General features: G+C 41.7%; 1 protein-coding gene across 2 annotated transcripts in view; it reads right to left on the reverse strand.

The window, feature by feature from the left end:
- Positions 1-23,640, reverse strand: part of SMAD5 (SMAD family member 5) — a 33,953-nt gene that overhangs the window by 4,875 nt on the left and 5,438 nt on the right. The window contains exons 1-6 of one of the 2 annotated variants that reach the window (XM_032703039.1): positions 16,222-16,329; positions 6,269-6,874; positions 4,844-5,095; positions 3,602-3,721; positions 2,804-3,025; positions 855-1,111 (exon numbers count right to left, since the gene is read on the reverse strand). In XM_032703039.1, the coding sequence (XP_032558930.1) occupies positions 855-1,111; positions 2,804-3,025; positions 3,602-3,721; positions 4,844-5,095; positions 6,269-6,671 (1,254 nt within the window). In that variant the 5' untranslated portion in view covers positions 6,672-6,874; positions 16,222-16,329. Of the gene's footprint in view, positions 1-854; positions 1,112-2,803; positions 3,026-3,601; positions 3,722-4,843; positions 5,096-6,268; positions 6,875-16,221; positions 16,330-23,640 lie in introns of those variants that run through there. The other variant, XM_032703038.1, reaches the window with a different exon arrangement.

The following is a 23,640-nucleotide window of genomic DNA, read 5'->3' on the forward strand; positions in this document are numbered from 1 at the left end:
ATCAGGACCTAAGACACTTATCTGAAGGTAGTTCATAATTTAGGAACACTTCTTATCTAAAGGAAAAAACCTGAGGCTGGGCAGGAGCAGGAGGGAAGGGCAGCTGCGAGCCTGAACCATGTCTTGCCTGCTGCAGAGCTGGAGTGACCACATGGGCTCCTGGGGAGCTCTCTGCCCACTCCAGGAGGGCTCCTGGTATGGCCACATCTCTCTTCTGCTTCAACCTCCTGCTCCCTTATCCTCCACACTCTCAAACTGAGCAGTATTTATCATAATTGACAAAACCAACATGACATCTTTTGGACAAGATGCAAAAAAACCCTCTAGACTCCACCGTAAATTTGAGATGGACTGTATGACAGTATCTTCATTAAACAATGCTGAGAAAACTCCTGTGAGACAACAGCACAGCTTGACTTCATAAACTCAAATCAAGCCTTTTTTTCATAATCATTTTTTTTAAATAACATTAATAAATTGGAAGGAGTTGAATATTTTCTGCAATCAATTCTACTCCTTTCTACTCACTGTCTTTTAATGGACCTGTTATTCACTTTGTTCCTTCAAATTTAGAGCATGAGCTCAAATCTTCTTTAATAAAATTACAGCAACCACAATGATTAAATCCCTGTCCTGGATACTGAAGTAATTAAATACCCAGCCAACATTCAATACAGCAATCTGTGCTTTTCCTTTCTTGCACTGATTTCCCTCTTCCCAAATTAAGCATTTTCAATATACTGATCATTGAAAAGACCCACATCAGGTCAGGACAGCTTTGCTACAGTGCTGGTGGAATTACTCCTAAATACCCAAACCCACAATTAACTTAAATTGCCCTCAAAATAACTTACCTTTACAAAACTCATTCGAATGGTGCACATTTTGGTGAGCTCATATACTGCTTCAAATCCGTGGTTGACAGACTGAGCTAAAAGCTGAGCAAACTCCTGATTGTTAAATATTTTCAGACTGCATCCACTGGGAATCTTGCACACAGTTGTTGGATGAAAGCCATGGTGGTAGTTGCAGTTCCTGCTCTGTACAAATATGCTGCTATCACTCAAACACTCAGCATAGACTTCTCCACCAACATAGTAGAGGTGAACTCCTTGAAAACAACGATAAAAACACTGCAAATTAGTTTGTTGTCTCTGATTTTGAGGTGGTTGTAGTAAATCCTATTTATTTTTTTAAAGTAAACTTTCTGCCTGAGCTTTTCAGAAAAGCTCTTTTGCTCACACTATAACTTACTTTCCCATTTCAAAATACAGTAGGCTCATGATACACCAGCCACTAGATGTCCTTCTCTGACCAGTTACAGAATAGAATGAAAAAACTACTGCCACATTTCTTTCAACTGCTATTTCAAGCTGTTTTTCTAGAGAATTTATGTGCCTTTTAAAACTCCAGTTTTATACAACTGGTAGCTTCTGCCTATGGCAATTCCAACAGAAATAAGTGTGTCCTGGGAGAAGGGTCAGACATGAATGAGGAAGTACATCCATGCTCTGATTTTCACAGCATTTTATCAAGCCAAAGGAGAGGCAAATCCAATTAGTTGCTCAACTTAATTACCATCAGGCTCTACAGACCTCAAAAATCAAACATGGTATTTTATCCCCAAACAGTCTTAGCTGTTGTCAGAACAATTACCACAAAGCAAAGTTTAAGTTCCATAATTTCTATTAGAGATGTAGACATTTCAAAGCTCATTGCAGCCAATACCACCCTACAACACGCTGATGGATCCTGGTTACATCCCTGACCTTGGGAAGACGCACAGGATTCCTCTGCCAGTACCACTGAGAGGGGGGAGCCCAAACAAAGAACCTGACAAACCACTCACACCTCAAGAATCAGCTGTTCTCCCCTGTAACATTGCTTTATTTATAAATTTTCTTGGACAACTGCATTGCAGAGCCAAGTTTCCAATACACATCAACAGAACTTGTGGTCTCCAAATAACCTGCAAAATTTTGCCATATTTATAAAGTTTCTAATTTAAAAAGACTGTTAAGGGACAGGATGAATTTTCATCAAGCAAAACTCAAGACCAACTTTACCAAACGATCTCAGGTGCAACAGAAACAGGGTTCTCTTTTCAGGACTGACTTGGTCACAAAAGAGAAGATATTCAGAAAAGGAGCACTGCAACTTAAGATAATCCAAGCACATTCCATCACAGATGAAAACTGTGCATCTCTATGTGCTATCAGCCAAACAGCACAGGAAAACTAGAAGATCTTGCAAAACCTGCTGTCTCCAGGAATCCCTCCCACACACAAACACACCCCATGGATTCACTCAGACAAATGAGCCCTTGCAGTTTTGCATTAGCACTTCAAAGTCCTGCTGCCAACTCACCAAGATATTTGAACACAGACAGCAGGTAATGCCTTGCAACAACAAAATAAAACAATCTTTGATATACTGTACAGTGGGACGAAGAATTTGATTTAAGGAGGAGACAGAATGTAGAATATCAGGAGTCCTGCAATGTTTCTTGGTGCTGAAACACAAGAGCTCTAGGTACATTGTCATAGGGGCTTGTTTGTTAGGGTAAATGATAACCTTGTTTGGCAAGGAAGAGGTAAAATTTAGTCTTTTAAGAAAAATGTCTGCAATTCCTGACTAATTAGAATCAAACCATGCCTAAAGAAGTTGTCTTCTGATTCTGCAGAGGTAAATAACGTATCAGATCTCAGATTACCTCTGGTATTCTCATCTGAGAACAACCCCTGCTGCAGTGCAGAGAGGGTGAAACAAAGCCAAGGCCTTGGTTTCTTCAGCCGAGCTTTACCTTTGCCAATGTGCCGCCGAGTGTTCTCGATGGTCGAGTTGCGATTTACATTCGAGAGCAGCCCTAAGCAGAACCTGTTCTTGTTGTTGGAGGGATCTGTAAACCCATCTACCAAGACACTTGTGGAAGATGCATGAAAGGCCTCCCCAACACGATTATTTAACTCGTAATACACGATGGAACACCAGTGTTTGGGTTCTTCATAGGCAACGGGCTGGACATCTGAAAAGAAGCGAACAGAAAGAACATTTTTCCTCCCAAAACACCACCAGATCAGTAAAAGCTTAGCTGACACTCAGGATGGGCAAGGACTATCCTGTTGAGCATCTTCATGATTTTTATCTTCATGCATTTTAGCTAGTCTGCTGATTTTACAATTATTTTCCAATGTTAAGTCTGATATTAAACTAAAAAAAACCCCTACACACCCACAAAAACACTGGGATAGCAGGTGAAACATGATTTTCCTCCCCACTTTTAAAAAATCTGTTATAATGGCTATTTTGGGACCCAAATATATATTTCATGTATAATTCCAGCAGCAGTCAAAGGTAGCAAAAAAGAAATGAAAAAGAGTTTAACTTGTTGGAAGCCCCACTGTGCACCTGAGGCTTTGAAAACAAGAGATGAAAATAAGCCAGGCAAGTTTTATTTCTCAGTTTTCTCTGCTACAGCCCCAGTCTGCCTTGAAGGACTTACCAGTGAGATTTACTGGCCCATTTGAAGTTATTCATTCAGTTTGGTCATGAGCTGCAAGAAGCCAAACTCTGTAATTTTAACCCAGACCCCACAACTTACCTCTGGTGGATATATTTGGCATGATGTGAGGGATCATTGTATTGCTTGTGCCCATAGACTGGGAATTATCCTGCCCCATTTGATCATCAGGGGGCATATAGGCAGGAGGTGGAGTATCAGCTACAGAGGGGGAAAAAATAAGAATAAACCTCAACAATTTAGAATATTTATTCATTGTACAGTTGTAAACATACAAAAAACCCAAAAACTCTCTTGAACGAGAGATGTTAAAAAATTTGGACCCATTTTCAAAGTGATCTGAAAACAGCCAGCTGTCTTTACAGTAAACTCCTTCAATAGCTGAAGTTTTACCTATGGGACTAACAACAAGATTGGATACCTTAAAAAAAAAAAGTGCTTTTTTCTTTTTCCCCCTTTTTTTTTTTAGTTTAATAACTGCACTCCTGCAGCTGGGCAAGATGACTGTGGTTCCCACTTTTTGCCACACAAGCATTAGCTTTCTTGCCTCTCCTTTATTCAAAAATAAAGTAGTAGAAGAAAGAACTTTATTTGCTGTAGCAGAAAGAAGGCCTATAGCAGTTTTTGGGGTTTTTTTCTGCTTTTGTAGGCTGAGGTCATTATAAAAGTGCTTCTTCCAGCAGCACACTACTGTGCCCCATTAATGCATCCCAATACTCAGCCAAGAGATCCCCCTGACTGGGACACTCTTTTAGGGGAACTGAGCAATCAGAAACAACAATGAAAAGGCCACTGAGCCTCATGATTAAAATCATTAATCAATTAACTTCTTGGCTTTATAATCACACCAATAGCCAGACAATCAGTAAGACTTCTTTCCTTTGCCCCTACCAATTGTTTTTCCCTTTTTTCACCCAAATCAGTTAAAAAGAATCAATTTAGTCCCATCTGTTTCTAACAAAGATTTGCTGCTTTTTTCCTGTTAAACACCACTGTATTCAGAGACAGGCATCAATAAACCTCTTGCTCTGCCTCTTACATCTAATTTCATTGCTAAATATTCTTTTAAAGTATGTATCAATTATTCCACACTGAAGCTGTGCAAAATAATTTACCATTATTATATCCACGACAAAAAACATTTGGAAAAATAAAGCTACAGTAATTAACTCTGACCAGTGACAAAACTAGGAAGAAAACTCCTCGAAATGCAAACGGAAAAAGCAATTTATTGCAAATATCACAAATTCCTGAGGTAATAAATCCCAAGAGCACTGGACATTTCAATTCTTTTTATTGAACTGACATTCAGGCTGGACTTACCTGGGAGCTGGAAGGGACTGGCTGGCCCCGAGCTGGCTGGGGAGCTGGGGTAAGTGCTGCTGGCTGGAGAAGGGGGGTAGGGGCTGTTTGGGGAGATGGAGAATGGAGTGTTGTTGGGCTGCTGGAAGGAGTCAGGGAACGTGGCGTTGTGTGGCATGTGGGGCTCGTTGTGGCTGAGGTTCCTGAACTGAACGAGGAGGCTGTGCTGGGGGTTGAATTCGCTGTGTCGAGGCACTAACACTGGAGGTAGAACTGGAAAAACACAGAAAAACCAGGTGAATTCACATTAAAAACTGAGCTAGAAGGAGATACAAATAATGTTCTGTTCTGCTCACTGTGATAATTCAACACTAGTGGGGTGGAAAGAGGAGCAGGGGTTAATCTGACACGCCTTTACCCTGTCCTCTCTCCTTTACTTTTTACATTACCCTTCATGAAAGACTCAAACTTTACCCTTGCAAAAATCACAAAAACACACATATATCTCATGCAACTGGAAGATGACCTTTCTTTTTAAAAACAAGAAACAAAGAAAACAAACCATGTGGCATAGACTGAAGTACTGATGCAGAAGTGCAAAACTCACTGTCTGTGTGCAGGAGCAAACCAGTGAAAATGGAAATACAGTCTGTATTACCCCAGTCAAACTATATAGTTACATAATGCCCCTTTCACTGAAGACAAACAAAATCTATACTGCAATATAAAAGTATTGCTAAGCTGGAGTTTTAACTTTTAAACCCAGAGCTGCTGGAGTCTGGAATTCCAGTGCTGCAGTTTGAGCACTGCAGTTTGCAGCAGAGTTACAACAACCAGTGTGGAACAACAGAAGCAACTTTTCACTCTGCTGTCCACAGTAACATCCTTCATGTCTCCCACTTGCAACCCCAACCCTCCTCCCCTCCTCCCATGGCAGAATTCCTAAACACCAGGCTTGTTACCTGACACAAACTTGGTATAAACCTTGTTCTGATCACCACTCTTGGCTCTATTCATCTCTGCTCTCTGCTGACTGGAATTCAAGTGGGGAACTCTACCATCCAAGAATTTTATTTCTTTTTTTTAATCTCAAGTCATGTCACTCATGAATTAAATATTAAAATAACATCACCAACCTCCTTGTGAGAACTGAGATTTTTAAAGAAGTTTGTCAAAGAAACTGAAGTCTTTTTATCACTGCTTTCTGTTTTGCTACAAATGAGGACTTTGCTACTAACTCGAAGGGTAGCAGGTTCAAGAGATTAATCACAAAGAATGGACAACACACCTCCCCAAAACCACACCAGCAATGTACCCTTTGAACTTCCTCTCCCCAACTCCCTCATACACCAGTTCCAATCAGTTCCACAGCACTGGAGGAGGGAGCGACCAGTAAGTGGTTACAGAAGATTTTGTGCAGTTGTAAGACAGTAATTTTCCAGGTACCTGGGCTCTCCACCCTCTTATAGTGGTATGGATTGATGCAGACTTCCTTCTGTTTAGACCCAAAAGGAAATTCACAAATATCCAAGGGCTTCAGCTCGTGGTGGCTCTGGAGGTCGGGCCAGCGCCAGACGCGGCAGTAAATGACGTGGGGAAGGCCCTTCCTGTGGGACACCTGGAGCCGCCCGTCCAAGGAGCGCGGGATGGTGACACACTTGCTGGGCTGGCCTGGGCTGCTCAGGGCTTTCTCCAGCTCTTCCATAGCACCCTTTTTCTTTTTCAGCTTTTTTACCAAAGCGTCAACAGCTTTTTCTGCCCATTTTTCCTCTTCGTCTCCTTGTTTCCAGCCCAACAGACGCTTTACAGCTGGGCTAGTAAAGGAGAACAAACTGGCCATTGACGTCATTGGACACAAAGTCTTCAAAAGGTTTGGTGGGTTTTGGCTGTTGGGGTTTTCTTTGTTTTTCCCAAATAATTGTCAGTGTATACCCAAGGCAGTTATTGCCCCTGCTGAGCTGTGTGATTTCTTGGAGGCTGCCAAACGAGCATAGAGATGTCAGCGATGAAGTCTTCACATCAAAAATGGTGATCGATTCCTCTGATTTAGTTCTGACAAAAAGATAAGTTAACAAGGAATTAGAAAACAAGTAAAACATAAAGGCAGACAGTAAAAGACCCTCTGTTTCAGCATTGTACCTGATTTTGTTTCAAAACAAAACCCCAGAAGTACTAGGACCTCACCCCGCAAAAAAAGATCAGAGTCTCCAATTCTTACATTAATGATCAGTGGGAAAAAGGACCAACAAGGGATGATAGGGACAGCATAGTTCATGTTAATGTTCCCTAAATCCATGACTTTCCTTCAGAAGACAAGCTTGAGGAATATGCTTTAAAACTAACAGTCTATCCCTGTCATGCTGCCTCACTAAAAGACTGAACTTGCTATGAAGGAACAGGGAAGAGAGAGGGTGGAACCAGCAGTTCCAAGGCCAGTGATGCTTTCTCAGATGGACCTTTATTTCCCAAAAGGAGAAAATCCTACAGCAGCTGCTTTTTCCTGCTTTAACCCTAATTAGTTCCCTCATGTTTTTGAAGAGTATTAAAAAAATAAGGAAGAAGCTGCAGACAGAGAAAATCAAACACAACTAAAAGAAAAACCCAACAAAAAACTCCAACCAATCCTTCCCCAGCCACTCAGAAAGGTGATCAACCCTTTATTTTTTTTTTTGCTGGAGCTATTTTTATGCTGCACTTCCTTATATCTTTTAAGAAGAATATTTGAAGAGCTGGATATTTTTAGCCTTTGGCAAAAGAAAAAAAAAATTGTTTTCTTTTCCCCAGAAAAAGAGGGGAGGGGGAAGGCATGACAGAGTAAGGACTAGAAATGTGACCTTTACTACAAAGCCAGAAAGGAGAGGAGCAGAAGAGCCCAGGGCAGCTCATGAATGGTGTTTTACCACTGCCCAGCTCCAGAGCAAATCCTCCCCCCACCAATTTACCGATGACAAGAGGAAATGATGTGCTGTGGCAACGAACTGATAAGAACTTGTAAAATCCCTTGTGAATACTAAATAAGCAAGTATAGACAATGAGCAGCTGGCAAAAAGCAAGAGCTGGTCTAAGAGAAAGGATGTCAATAACAAAAGATGTTTCCTCTCCTGCTACAGAGACTGCCAAACAACATTGTCTCTCAGCTTTTGATAAACCACCGGGAATTAGAGCACCTACCACATGCCCAGACACCAAATCTGCACATGAGACACAAGGGTGGTGGTGGTGGTGGGAAGCAAGATTTAAGCACCTCTGTGCTGGTTCTCTGAGGCTGCCACCTTTAATCAAGAAGATCTTTCTTCCTCCCATCTTTGATTCACTAAGAGTCATCTGATAAGGCTTTTCCGAGCGTCTGGGCACATTTACAAGCTCGCTCAGACACCTGGACAGATACTTTTATATAACAGAAACATATACCAAGTAGCAAAGGTACAGCAAACATCCCTAGGCAAGGCATTTATGTACCACAGGTTATTTTTTCTTCTGGGAGTCAGAAGGTGAGGAAAGGAGGGAACAAACCTAAGGACACTTGGTGTCTCTTGACAGGAAAAAATCCATTTATTTCACGCTGTAGCTTAATCCCATTGGTACCTCTTTGATTATTCAGCTTGGTTTCAGTAAGATGGAGAAAAAGTGGGAAAACCAAAATAAGCAGAACAACTGTTTGAAGACCTTTCTTCCTAAGCTGTCATGCAAAAACAAACTGGGAAAAAAAAAAAAAAAGAAATTAGGAAAATAGAAGTCTCCCACTGCTTCAGTAAGTCCCTGGAAGGAACTGAAAAAAGAAAAAAGCCTCAATCAATTATGTATCACCTTATTTCTTCAGAAATACAGACGTGTCTGCACTTAAAGTCTAATTTAGTTCCCCAGAACTACTACACAGAAGAACCTTTGCACCCTTCAAAGCAACAGGAAATACATAAAGAGAGAGAAACTTGGCCAAGAACTCAGACTAAATTTGTTCTTTTGCTGAGGATAAAAGTTTACTGTTCTAAAAAGTAAAAGCTGTTTACAGTTGCAACTCACTTTCAAGCCTTGTACCTTCCATATCTCAAGATAACAGCAATTGCTCACAGCCCTAAAAAAGGAAATGAACCCACCTGGAGTCTCAGAGCAGAAAGAAGACAATCCAAAAGTTCTGTTTTTGTTTCTCAGCTATGCTTTCAAAGAACCTAAAGCATCATCAAGGGAGAAGATGCACTAGAAATTCCTATAGTTAAGCTGAGCTCAAAGGAGATTTTAAGAAACTCCTCTTGGTGCTGCCACTCTGATCTATCCCATCACATCTATATCAAGCAATCAAGTTTACAGACCTACAAGTCTGTTCTGTGATCATCTATAATTGGATATTTTATTTTGTAGTATTCTGAACACAGTGCATCAACCAGGAAAGCAATTTTAGTGGCTGCATATAATTTCAACATCATTTACCCACAAGTATGTTCGTGGAATAAACAACTAACTCAAAGCAAAGGAAGTTGGAACAGTTCTACTAAAATGATGTTTTGCAGTAACTAGTATTTGTAGGGCAAGTGTCAAGGGAATTTTGATAAATGGCTCTGTCCTATAAACTATGATTTTACAAACAATCTGCTTGGAGTAAGTAACGTAATTAACTCTAAAAGCTTTACATTTCTCTGAGGGCCTATCAAGGAAAACAAAAAGTGTTCCAGAAGCATCATAACAGATTTGATCAAAACTGTTTCAACTTCTTCAAAAAAGAAGTTTCTACACACATACTTGTGCTGTAACCACTGAAGAACCAGACTGTTGAAGTTTAAAATATTATAACATTTACTGTAACTCCATTTTGCCCCCCCATGAGCTTTCAAGACTTCTACTGAAGAGTATTTTTACCTGTTCATGAAAAGCAAGGGCAGAAAAGAAACCCTGCAACAAAATACTTTGAGAAGTGCAAATGACACTGAATTTACCTCATTTCACACCTTTCAGAAGTTCATTCTGGAAGGCAAAAATCCTGAAGCTTCCCAGCTTTTGCTTTCTCTTAAGAAAACAAGGTAGAATTAAAAAGTTTCGTGAATCATGAGCTATTTAAGGCCACAAAGCAGCAGGTTCAGGTATTTATGCAGGAACCTAACATTTTGATGTAGAAACTGCAATTCATGTAGGGTTTTTAAATTTCTGAATGAGAGGCACAAACCACATTTAGAACATTTGCTTGCATTTGCTGTAATTTCAGCATCTCATTTGCCAAAGGTTTCTAAGTAATCCTGCCATCTGCCAGGAAGAGCCTCCCCAGAATATCTATATTTACAATCAATTTCTTCCGAGGCTTTAAAAGCCCCTGTTATGAGCTGTGATTGCAGCACAACAGTGCATCACTGTAAGGTTTGAGCACAGAAACAAATGCTTTAAAGAGTCACATTTTCATTCAGTGCTGCACAAATTACTCCTATTGCTGCACCTCTACACACAGCTGGGAACAACTTTCGGGGGGGGGGAAAAAAGCTTTCTTAAATTTCCTTAAGAAGCAGAGGGCCCATTATGCATTACCTTCTTTTATTAAATAACTTTTCAGCTGAGCTAGGGGAGAACATCAACTGAAAAACATGCTGTTACTTTTAAAAAAATAGTTAAAAACACTCTTTAAAGAGGGGCTGTAATGAATTGCACGGAGTAGCAAGAGGGGGCTTTTAATGGGCAAGTATAAAAGGAAGTAATCACTGTATCAAAATGAGACTTTGGGGCATGCATTATTTATACATTGAAAGGTCTTGTTAATGACTACAGCAAATGGAAGGAAATCAGTTGTGTGAACAGGTCCATTGTTTGAACCCCTTCTCAATACCTCAGCCAGCCAGATATAAACAGTTGGCCAACAGCAGAACTTACAAGTTGCATTTGATTTGTGAAGACGGGACAAATATATCACCTTTCACCTGCCATCACAAATACTAAGTAACTCCACTACCTTTTGGTGGTTCTTGTGAAACTTTCTTAGCTTACTCCATTAAACTGGCAAGTTTAATAGATTCATTTGATTCTGTATCAAGGAATCTTCTTTTGGCTAAAAGAACAAGAAAAATAATGTAATATTACATATAGTGTAACTATTTTAATGTTACTTTTTGTGTAACGCGTTCTGCCGTTGATTCCAAACTAATTTCTCACCTGCAAAATCTAAATTTGAAGTACCACTAACCAAGCAAACCACCACCCCAAACAGCCTGGCAATGAACAATGCTCCCACAGTTTATCCCCAAGGATAAATGGGTACCAACTGCATGGTCCTCATCCCTTCCCACTGCCAGGACTCAGCCTGTGCTGCACAACAAGCTCTATTCTTTTCCTGCTTAATTGACTTGTTTGCAAATTCAGGAAGCCTCCTGTAGCATCATACCCAACTGAAATAAGGAACTTCGCTGCTGATGATTAGAAGCTGCTTTGAGACTCGATTTCATCCCATAAACAAAGCACCACTTATAGCCAGCAACACAACTGGCAGTTCATTAGGGCTGCTGCAGATCTGCAGCTAAAGCTGTTCTGCACTCAGCTCTTGTGCTCAACTTTATTGCCCCATCAAGCTCAGAAATGCTCGAGTAGTTTGACTCCATCACGTATTTACATACTACATATTCATCCAGAGAGCTCAGAAACTCAACTGCAGTGTGTTACAGCACATTATGCTATACACACTTACAAATACTTTCTTTAAAACTACAACCTCACACATCAATTTCACCTGGTTTTATTAAAAATCCTTCTTTCCTTGCAGATTTCCTGAGAGGAACTGTGCAGGACTGGGCTTGGGTTATATTATCATTTTCTTACACTGCAGCCTAGCACACAGTCCCCTGCAATGAGCTTCTTCTTGAGAACAAATATAGAAGAAAGGTTAACTTCACAGTTTCTCCAAACACATCAAGGATAAAATAAACCCTAAGATTACACTTTGGTTAAAGAACTTGGTTAATAACTTGAAGGGCCACAGCCAACCCACAGAAAAGAGTTTTCTTCAGTTGCAACATCTCAGCCATGAGGAATATCATCAATGATACAGCTTTTTTTTTTTCCCTCCTCCCCTCAAGGCTAAGTAAAAGATGAAAGGAGATTTTATAAATTATATCAAAAAGGAACTTGTGGTATTTTCATCAGAACTAGGCCTGCATAGCTAAATGTACATTCAGTTGGCCAGAATCTATGATAAGTGCTTTTATACCAGCACTAGATTTCTGTGCTTCAAACATGCCTTGTAAGGCAATATGGTCTAACTAATAATACATGTAAACAAGAACAGAAAATAACTGTCTGGTATCTTCCAAACTTTTACTAACCATGACTGCCCTCCAAACAGAAAAATATATTGACAATTTCAGACAGGGCTTTCTCACACAATACTTTTTCTTTTCGTTTCCACATCTGTCCACCATCTAACACAGCTTAAAAAAAATAACAGAACAAAAGCCTGAAGCATTTAGCTCTGTCAGCTGAGAAGTATTTAACCAGCACTCTCTTACAAGAAACCTAACAAAACTCTGAGGCCAAGAAAAAGCAGCAAGCGATATAATATATATGGAAGAAGTGGAAACAAAAGCCATGTAGCTCAGATAGCAAAGTGATGTTTCTGTTTTTTCTTAACATCTTCTCAAAAATTACTGTTAAAAAAAAACAATCCCAGTGACAATGATTTATATCACAAAAGAGGACAAGGTCCAGTCAAAGAGTTCACAAAGAAAGCTCCACTGCATTTCCAAAGCACCCTCACTTCCATCTGATGCCAAGAAAAGCTCAGAAAAATTATACCCAAAGAACAGGGAGTTCTGAATTTGCTCTGCATCATGGCAAAACTTGAGTTTAACCGTGATACAGGGGGAGGGAGAAAACACCAAAACCTCCAAAGCCTAAAAAAAGTTAGTATCTATTTCTTCAAGCATCCCTGCTGAGAACACAAAGATCCAGTGCTCCCATGGCCCTGGTCCCTGCAGCTGCTCTAATTACTGAGCAATTAGCTTTTGTACAAGTTCTCAAAAACTACAAATTCTGTCTTTGAATCAAAATCCCTCTCCCTTAAGTGTTTTGTCACAACTGTGCATTTTCTCACACTTCTGTTTCAGCTAACTGGCACTTTCCAACAGGAGCATTATGCTGGAAAATGCCACCATCCACAGCAGTGAGCCCTGAAACTGCCTCATGTTTTTAAGGTTATTTAAGATCTACTTTAACCAAAAGTTAGTATGCATTTCTTAATTAAAGTTATATAGAAAAGCACTGCTAATATTCACCAAACACAGCAACAAAGGCCTACACCTCCCATAGGGAGGTTGGTGCACGTGGACAAGCAAGTGGGTGATTAGGAATGACCTCTACTACAGTTGGAGGAAAAAATGGGAAAATTATACTTTTCACAAACCCTAAAGCATGCTAAAAAATTAATAAGCCGGACAAAGCCTTCCATAAATTTAGATATTCATGTGCAAGGCCCTCATTAAAGACTAAATCCTACATACTATGACTTGGCAACAAAAAGCATAACCTGAAAGAAGGGACACTCTCATAAAGCTTTAAAAGAGGAAGAAAAATAAAGATGTGTGTGTGTGTGTGTGTGTGTGTACAACTCCACTCCAAGTGAATTGCAACAAGGCTGTGACAAGTTCACAAAAGCTGCAGGATTGGAGGGAATGCTGACAATAGTAACTCAGCAAGGTTTTTTTTTCCCCCCGTGCATAGAATGAATGAACGGCAAAGTATTCTAAATTTGTCAGTTTGTGACATGCACTGACCCAGAATTCAGAGACACTACTTCATAGCTGCTGTATCAGTAGCAGGGACTCTGACAAAGATCCTCTGTCAGGGATGACAGTGCTGGCAGGCTCAGCCCTGGTGGTAGGTCAGTGGGGATACAGCCTTGGCAGGCACTGTCCTGCCCCTGCCAACCCACGCTCCAGGGCCAGCCAAGCTTCTCTACGTGGTCACAGGAACAGGGCTAAAAAGGCTTCCAGAAAACTGTGCAGGAACTTGCACTGTGACTAAAGGCAACTGCAAAAGTCTTAAATTACTGTTCAACTTGGTTTTAATGAGCTGTTTATCGTTAGCCATGGGGATATCTAAAGTGCTCTCAGCTCGCACGGGAACAAATCTTTTCGTTCTGGGCATGAGCTCCTTACCTGTTCATATCATAAAACCCTATAAAGATCTTTAAAGAAACATTAACAGATTAAAATTCATTTCAGCCAATCTAGCAGAGATACTAGAAGAACTTGTCCTTTAATTAAAAAATCCAAACAAACATAAAGAAAATGAAAAACAAGGCCTTAACTGGCAGTAAGAGATGATATAGGACAGCAGTATTTCTGCAGGTATGTGATTCAGCCAAGGGCAACAAAAGAGTTCTCAGCACTTTCTTCAGACAACTAAAAAGAAAATATACACGACATTTTTCTGAAATTAAAAGTGTCCTCTGAAATTATAAAGACCACAACGTAATTTGCAAAGAACATTCACATAAACCCCAAAAGTCGCTTAACTGAGCACAAGCACTCCACGTTGGGAGACAGAGCTTCTTCCAGCTCAAATAATCTGTGATCACCAAAACTCTGCACAGATCACCCACTCCACGTGCAAGACTAAAAACCTGACTTCATAACAAGCACCAAATAGCAGAGGGTCCACAGTTACAGTTCCTTCAAGTTCCATAAGAGGTTAAAACTCCAAAGCTCCAAATAAAAACCCCACCCACCACAGCTGTACACAGCAGCACGCCCTGCTGTTGGGAGCTTTTGTCATCCAGAGAAAGAAATGCAGAGGAAGCCTCTCTCTTCCTCCTTTCCCGTTTCTCAGCCCCATCACCACTGTCCATCTGGGCTTCCACTGGGAAAGTTCTCTTTAGTAAAAAAAAAAAAAAAAAAAAAAAAAATAAGAACATTCCTCCCTCAAAAGTATTTCCTCCACATCTGAAAGGAAGAGAAGGGTTTGACAAAGGCAAACCCAGTGAGCACACGGTTTGCTGGGGTTTTGTTTTGCAGATAGGCACTTAGCAGCAATTTCAAGGCCAAGTGAACAATATTTTAATATCAGAGGTAGGAGTAAACCACTATCAAACGGTAGGGATTAAGACATTAAATCCAACACAGACAGGGCACTCTCAAAAGTTACAACACACTAATTATGAAACATCTTCAATTAAGTTATTTGCTGCTTCTATTAACTTCCACTACCACCAGCTGCCAACTTCATAAAGCATTACAGCTTTTGATGAGCACAGGCACATGACTGCAACTGTTTGCACCCTTTCCTTTACTCCTCTTCAATCAAATTCTGGGATTCCTTAGAACACCAGGAGGATATTCTGTCCAGAACTTCCATAACTGACACACATAAGAACAATGCTCATTCCAGTTTTCAGGATTTTAAAGTCACCCATGGAAAGTTAATTATCTGAACACAGGAATGAAAACCAGCAACAGATTTCATGTAGAACCATCACACACTGACAATCTAATTTCCCATGACAGACAAGATTTTGCTGATGCAAATTTTGACAGTTATTCCTTGGAGGTTTTGTTAAAGCAGTGGGCCCCAGTGATTCACTGAGTAGAATCTCTAAATCCCTACAGATTCCACCAAAAGATTCAACAACTATTATTGAACCTATTCAATAATGTATTCCACACTACTACTAAATCAATTCTTCCCTTCATCTACTGTGACATGCTATTCAATCACCTTGAAGTCACATCAGAAGCGCCACAACTGGCACAGGGTACAGATCACTTGATTTCCAGTCTTGTGCTTTTAACCGCAAGACCATATTTCCTCTATTAAGTTTTATAACCCGTAGAAGACAAAAAAAGAAAAAAAATAATAAAAAAAAATAAAAATCGCCCTCCTAAATCACAGAGGCGGCGCATCTGTTGTCAGGCATCTGTCAGGCGAGGAGGGCCACGGTGGACAAGTGTGTGTGAGTGCGAGGAGTCTGTGTTTGTGTGCCCTCACATCGCCTCCCGCCCCTTTACCAGCCGGGCGGGATTGCTGCTCTCCTCTCGCTCGGCCAGGCCTGACTTCAGCCAAGAGCTAGCTCTCGTCTCAAAAAAATAAAAAAAAATAAAATAATATTTAAAACAACAACAACAACAAAAAACAGCAGCAAAAACTAAGGCACAACCCCCGCGGTGCCCGCACCGTCCCCACGCGTGTCCGCGCTCCCCGCGGGCGGCCCCGCGCTCCGCTCTCTCCCTCACGGCGCTGCTCCTTCCCCCACACGCCGCTCACCGTCCCTTCGCTGCCCCTGCCCTCCCCCAGCACCACCCTGTCCCGGCGGCCCCGCGGAGAGGCCTCGGCCCCGCGTCCCCACAGGCCCGGCCCGTTCCCCCCGCCCCGCTCCGGAACGCCGCGGCCCGCACTCCCCCTCCCCCCACACACACACACAACTCAACCCCCCGACCCACCGGGTGCGGAGCAGCGGCCTCCCCGAGCGCGGTGTCGGTGAGGGGCTGGGCCGCGGCCGCGGCCGGTGCTGCTCCTGCGGCCGAACTTGTGCGCGGGGCCGGGACGGGACGGGCCGGGAGCGGGGCCGGGAGCGGGGCCGGGACGGGAGCGGGGCCGGGAGCGGGGCCGGGAGCGGCGGCGGGGCCAGCGGGGCCAGCGCCGGGACCCGGATGTGCGCGCGGGGCGGGGCCGCGCGCGCGCCGCGGCGGCGGCGGGAGGAGGAAGCGGGAAAAGGGCCGGGCCCGGGCCTCGTGTGGGCAAAGTGAGGGGTGGCCGAGGGGAACTGGGGTCTCGGGTGGTGTGAAACGGAGCGAAGTCAATAAATGGATATAAATAAATGAATAAACAAAGGAGCGTCCAGAAAGTAACGTACCACACAGTGGAGGGATAAGAACCCCCCCCCAAGGCCGCGCTGCGATGGCGGGCGCTGCTGCCCGACCAGCGGCTCACAGCGGCCCTGGCCCACAGCTTGGGGGTTGTTCTCACAGAACTAATTCGGTTAAAACAGAACTCTGAAATCACCCAGTCCAACCTGTGACCTAACACCAGCATGTCAAGTAGACCATGGCACCGAGTGCCATGTCCAGCCTTTCCTCAAACACCTCCCTGTGACTCCACCACCTCCCTGGGCAGCCCTTTCCAATGTCTGATCACCCCTCCTGTGAAGAAATTCCTCCTAATGTCCAACCTAAACCTCCCCTGGTGCAGCTTAAAGACTATGTCCTCCTGTCCTGTCACCTGGGAGAAGAACCCGAGCCCCACCTGGCTACAACCTCCTCTCATGGAATTGTAAAGAGTCATAAGGTCCCCCCTGAGCCTCCTCTTCTCTTTCGTGGGACTGGGTTGGTGTAGTTGAGGTCCTTCAGGGGGCTGCATATCAGAATAAGTTACTAAAACCCCATTTAAAACTTCAAGAAAATGTGTCAGCAGAGTTAGGAACGGCTCTAGGAAGGATTGCATGGATGAGGATTTTCATACTGTATAAAATGCCAGCATGGGACAAACTCATTGCCCTTGTCGTGTGAAATGGAAGCGAGCACTGTTTCCTCAAAGTTGTTTCTGAACAGCACAGAAGAAAGTTTCAGAGAAATACCACCCCAAAATCACCTCCAACGTGCCACAGCAATTCCTGACCTTGGTTAAGCATACTGCAGGCACAAGGGTTTCTTCTCATTTTTAACCGAGTAAATTGATTGATTTGAGGGTAAATTAAAGAAGAATTGGGTTCCACGCCATGACTTGATGTCAGAACGTTTTAATTTTTTTAAATTGCCCTCAATATCCAACCAACTTTCGGAATTCCAAGCACATGAATTTCTGCTAAATCTGAATCCTGAGCTTACTTCCACTGAAATTGGTAATAAAAATCAGTTATTCATGCAAAGGCCTCTCATGGTGAGGAAGGACTGACCAAGTCTAGTTTGTCTTACAAAGATGAGGTGCCTTAGAGCAACATGTGCGAGGCTAAACCACGCTCAGCTCTGCTCTTCAGTTCAGGACCAGGTGGAATTGCTCACCACGATGTATTGTTGAGGCCTGAACTCCGCTGGCTTTGAGAAATTTAGCTTTATACGGGCAACAGGAACATCCACAATTAGAGGAAAGTATTTCACACTTCAGCCCACAAAGTGATTTTAAGAGGAAACTTTTCCTACAGGAAGATTACTTCATGACCCAAAGGCTGCTTTTCTCAGGGGAGGCTGATCAGAGCTGGTTTCAGGCATGCTACTGAATTAAGCTGGGTCCTAGTTTGATCCACTACAGAAATTCCTACAGAAGAGTTTCTTCCTCTGGCAAAAAAAAAAAAAAATTGTGTAGAAAAAGATATATGGGGCAAAAATCATCATTTCTACATAAATTTGTGTCTCTCTTACCACACCATCTTGTAGCAGTTAGAAATCTGGCATGCCAATTGCATCTGGAATGCCAACTGAATCTTGCTATCACATTCCTTTTGGAAAAAATAGAAACAAGAAAGTGTAATGGAAAGTGATTTATATATATATAGATATGTATATATACAAATACGTATATAATTAAGCTAAAAAGAAACCACATGAAATCCCATCTTTTATTTGTGTAAATTAAGGGTAAAAAAATCTACCAAAAAGAAAAAAAAATATATGAAGAGAAAGCAATGTGGAGTTGAGAGAAATATGGAAAAATATCCAATGAGCCGAGCTGAAATTTCAATTTCAAATATATCTGAGCTTTTTCTTCTGGTTCAAAACTACATGGCTCATCATTTTTGATGTAAACAGAGGTTCTTAGGAGGTCAATTAATAGCCCAACAGGATATCTCTACTAAAGTTCATGGCAGCAGTGAAGGAGCAAGGCTTTGGTGTAATTTAGTCCCAGAACAGAGCTAACCTTTGGGGACTCCTCTGTATCTCTGCCCCAGCAATTGTTCTGCTTTGGCCAGGCAGTCCAAAATATGGGACAAAAAAAAAAAAAAGAAAGATAAAAAAAAGAAACACAACTGTTGGCCTTTCTCCAAATCTTTTGTGTAACTTAATTAATAAACCAAGTAACAAACAACAAATTGGCAGCAGGCATTTTAGGTGTTGTTCTTGTGCCAGCCATCATGTCTCTGCAAAACAAAATGTTCTCTGATTGAGGAGTTACAAAACAGTTGTGCACTGTGGGTGAATCTGCAACGCAGAGCTCCCATGTGCTTCCTGCTGCAGAGGGTTTGGAGCTCCAGGGATGAGGAAAGCTGAAGGTGTGCATGCAAGAGTATGGGAGAGGACAAGGAAAACTCTAAGTTTTCCAAAAAAAACCCTAAGTTTTCCAAAACATTCTCGATTTAAAACGATTTAGACGTGTGCTTGCAGCACACCCTCCACAGAAATCACTGATTCTTAAGCACTGAACACAGACTATTTTGGAGTGTGATAGCAAGAACTACGATCCACCAGCCAAAAAATAAGCTTCCTTTTTTTTTTTTTCCATGCCATTTTGTCACAAACTAATGTTGAATGGGCAAACCCCAAATGGCTGAAGTCAAGTTATCTCCTTATAGTCAACGAGACAGATAAAGGACGAAGGAAGTTTGCTATCTGCTGATTCAGGTCTGTTTATCCTTAAGGTCACAGGAAAATGAGCACCACTTTCACCACTACCTGTTCATACATGATTTCCATCCCTTGGGTCCTCTAATAGCATATCAGGTTCAAAAAAGGATTCAGAACAGAGAGATTCAAAGCATCCTGAACACATTTTCCAGAAATCATGTGATTTCGTGAATTCATGAATTTCACAAGTCATGGAACCATCAATCCTATTTGAGCAGCATCAAACCTAGATTTTCCAACACATGGACAAGCAGCTGTGATAATCCGTGGAAAAATGACTAGCTAACCTTCCCCTTCCCTGAATGTTTTAATTATTAAATTGTGGTTGGATTTTGCAGAGGCAACTGCACATGTTTATACTTCGGGTCCTGCCTTGTAAAGTCAACTAAAGTACAAGTACCTGTCTTACATTCCTTCGTGCACGGGCTGATGGCAATGAGGACAGAAAACTGCCTTCTCATAAAGCTGTAAAGTTCTCATAAAGGTACTGTAGGTGTTTATGTCAGAGGGAGTGAAAACCTCCCAGTCTGAGCAAAGTGCAGAGCGACCAACTGAAGAACTACCTAAAGGTGTCAGGCCTTGCATGCTTGAGAACAGGAAGTTCAACAAGTATCTTAAATTCCACTATTTTCATTTTACTCTCCAGGTTTTGAATACGACCTTTATATTTCTTAATGAGATTTTTGGTTGGTTAGAAGTGAACAGTTTGAAAACTGAATAGATTGTTTCAGTTATAAGGAGATAGTTCTGAAAAAAAGTTGCTTTATTATGACACTTTGGCCTTCCTATGACTTCTAAAATGACTGTATTGTTCAATTTAGTTCCCTATCAGCTTTCTCAATTGCTGGGGGAAGAGGGGGAAATGTCATTTAAAAAAGAAATATATATATATATGTATATATATATATCTCTATGAAAACAGTTGTCATGTCTCTACCCACATTAAGCATTTACAAAGCCACTTTATGTTAAAAAAATCCTGTAGTGTGGAAGATGGCTTGGATATTTAAACCAAATCTAGCTTAAAAACAGAATTGGGGGCAATAGATAGGGTAGCTGAAGAAAGTTCCACTCTCACAGCTGTCAGCTGAGAAGAAATGGGGGAAGGGGGAAATGCTGCGAAAGGAATTTATTTTATTTTTTTTTTTGGCAGTGAAGAGAGGAACATGCCATCCCCGTTTGAAAAGTTTCAGGGTGGGAAAGGCTAAGGAGGGGCTAACATACTATACATACCTTTACATTTATTTTTGAGGCAGAAAAAGAGTGTTGTGCTGGAGCAGAGTTCAGCAAGCGGAGAGGGAGGTGCTCTGGCCATTTGGTTCTCTGCAATGAGCCCACAATTTACAGCAGGCTGAGAACAGCACTGGGTGGTAAGTGGCTGCCTCACAACAAGAAGGCAACACAAACATTGTGTACCTTGCATCACATATGTAAGAAAATGGAAATAAAGTTTAGTGTGTGGAGGAAAGATATGGAGAGTGCTTATGGACAAGGGCCTCGGGGGTGGAGGCTCTCGTGAGGTCACACTCAGTGGTGACAGCCTTTGAATTCTCAGAGAATAAATTAAATACCCTGTTATTGCTACAGCCACACTTTTGGGTACCTTGTGTGGCACCTCAGAGTAGTATAGAGAAAGAGAGGGAAGAATTAGTCTTGTTTCCTGAAGCTACAGATAGAAGATGTTAATGTGAAATTGTAGGCCAGGGGAGGGAGGGGAGGCAAGCCAAAGGTATAATGCCCAGCAAGGTTAAAGATGCAAGCTTTTCTTCCCAGACCGGAAGAATAAATGGGATGAGACATGTAACTGAATAATGGTACATCTATGGGATGCTGGAAACAAAGACATTATTATATAAAGGTTTTGTAAGTTCAGCTCCACTATGACTTTTCACACTCTACAGAATAAAACTGTCAATATACTGGGGATGGTGTATCCAGCTGGACAGATCTGAGAGTCAACTAAGGATGCAAAACTGAACACACAGCTCAAGAAAAAAATGCCTGAAATGCATATAAAAAGGCAAAATCTTAAGAAAGGAAAAGAGACTGCAGGAAGTGTAAGATATGCATGAAGTTATGACTTTGCCTGAGAATTGTTGTAAAGTCCACATCAGAGTATGAAACATCATCCATGACACCTGTGGACAGAGCTCAGCCACGGCAGTTCTGCTAAATGGGATCTACTCCTTGGAACAGGGGGTGGAAACCTTCTCAGAGGAATGGAAAATATGTCCCAGCTGATTAACACCAAGTACTACACTGCTCTCAGAGAGGAAATGATAAAGAAAATAATTTTAAATGGCACAATGCCTTTGAATATTCCTCCAGCTTTGCTGTTTTTCTGGACCATCCCCAGCTTACCCTCACCATTGCATCAGCAGTACAGAAACATGGAATGCTCTCATTCCTCTAAATCAGTGGGTTTTGACTATTTCCAGAACATGACCTCGCATTACGAGAACACTTTCTGGAGTCTGACACCCACTACTAAGCTCAGAAAAAAGTTACCTCCTGCCTCCCGAAAGCTGTCTGCAACAACCAGACCGATTTCCTGTGGACAACAGAGAGGTTGGACCATGGAAGTGGGACAGAAAATGCAGGACAGAAAGAGGATGACTCTGACATCACGGTGCCATAACCACGTGAGCACTGGGAGCTTTCTTTCCTTCCATGAAAACTCTGCTCCAAATGAGCCGTGAACAAAATTGTGTCTTGTTGACTCAAAGGTTTCCACCTTCCCTTCCATTTGTTCTACATCCCACACCATTAGCCAAACATGGAGATTTCTGGGTGAGTTCTCCACTGTTATCTCCTGCACAGACCCAGTTTTTCCTGGGGTTTTCACCCCCCAGCCAAAATGCTGCCTTCTGAGCGTGGTCCCTTTTGGATGTGTCAGGCCTTTGCAGGGGACACATCCTCACTTTGGGACAGTGAGGAGATCTAACATTCAGCCTCACACTCCACAAAACCATCTGCTGACAGTCATGAGCTGGAGTTTCATTCCTTGCAGCAACAGTAGGGACCAACATCCACAATAACTGTGCTCTGAAAACTTGCATTTGTGGCTCCGTGGCCAAAACCACAGGAAAGCTATTTTTAGCACAACAGAGCTCTAAATAGTGGAAGCACTGAAAATTTAGCTCACATCATGGGCCAAATTCTTCTCCTGGTTACACCCACTCTATGGAGAAGGTTGAGTATAATAAACAGAGACGCTGCGAAACAGAAATTCAATTTTTTTTGAAAAAGAGAAGCTTTTGCTTATGGGTAAAATCAGTATTTGAAACTTTACATGAAGAAAGGTACACATCCTCCAGCATTTCCTATGGAAATAAATAAAAGGAAAGGCAAAAGGAATGGTTTGAAACAGAAGTGCTCTACAGCAATAACTGTACCTGTTACAATAAAGGTAATTCTCCCTGCTGTGTATGGCTGAACCTTACCCAGAGCTGCCATCTCTCCATTCATTATGCAGATACTTTTGGCTTAGACCAGTGAAAAGAACAGAGTTTATCTGTATCTTGAGAGAAGACACAGCAGATGAGTATAACCTATGAGTAACAAATCAGGTTTTAATAGCCAGACCTACACTTAATTACTCACAAGCCAACTTTCTAACAGCCCTTTTATCACCCCAGGATTTCCCAACACAAACCAATTAGAGATGGCAGTGCAGAGCACTCAGCCTTTCTCAGGCAGGAACTCACAGGACCTGACTTTCTCCTTCTGGGTGTATTTCTGGCAGAGTCACCAAGTTACAGGAGGCTGGGCCTTTAGAACTTGCATTTAAATTTTGTGGCACACTTAGGGACACTTTTTTTTTTTTTCTCCCACCCTCATGACCAAACAGTTGGGTTTAATAATTTCCTCTCCCATATCAAGATCTGTATACACAAGCATAATTATGTCTATTGTAAAATTAAAGTGCTTTTGGGCATAGTGGAGTGCAGGTTTTGGACAGTGTGTTGCAAGCTATTTGCTTTCTTTTCCCAAAATTTCCACAGAAGTTTGTGGGGGGTTTTCCCCCTTTCTTTGCTTTTTGTTAGGAGAAGAGGGAACCAGGTCATTTCCTGAAACAAAAATGAAAAGTTTTTGGAAAAACCAATAAGATGAGAAAATCACAAAATAGTAATACAAAAATGTTATTTCTCATTCATTATTCTATTGTTGATGAGTTTTCTTGCCCTGTTTAAGCACTGCCCTACGACATATGTTTCAAAAGGAAACACAGGAAGGAAAAATCAAAAGGCAAACAACACATTTTCAAACTTGGTCACATTTTTTTTCAAATCTGAAACAAATTAG

This window comes from Chiroxiphia lanceolata, chromosome 15 (assembly GCF_009829145.1).
Source record: "Chiroxiphia lanceolata isolate bChiLan1 chromosome 15, bChiLan1.pri, whole genome shotgun sequence".
Lineage (NCBI taxonomy): Eukaryota > Metazoa > Chordata > Aves > Passeriformes > Pipridae > Chiroxiphia > Chiroxiphia lanceolata.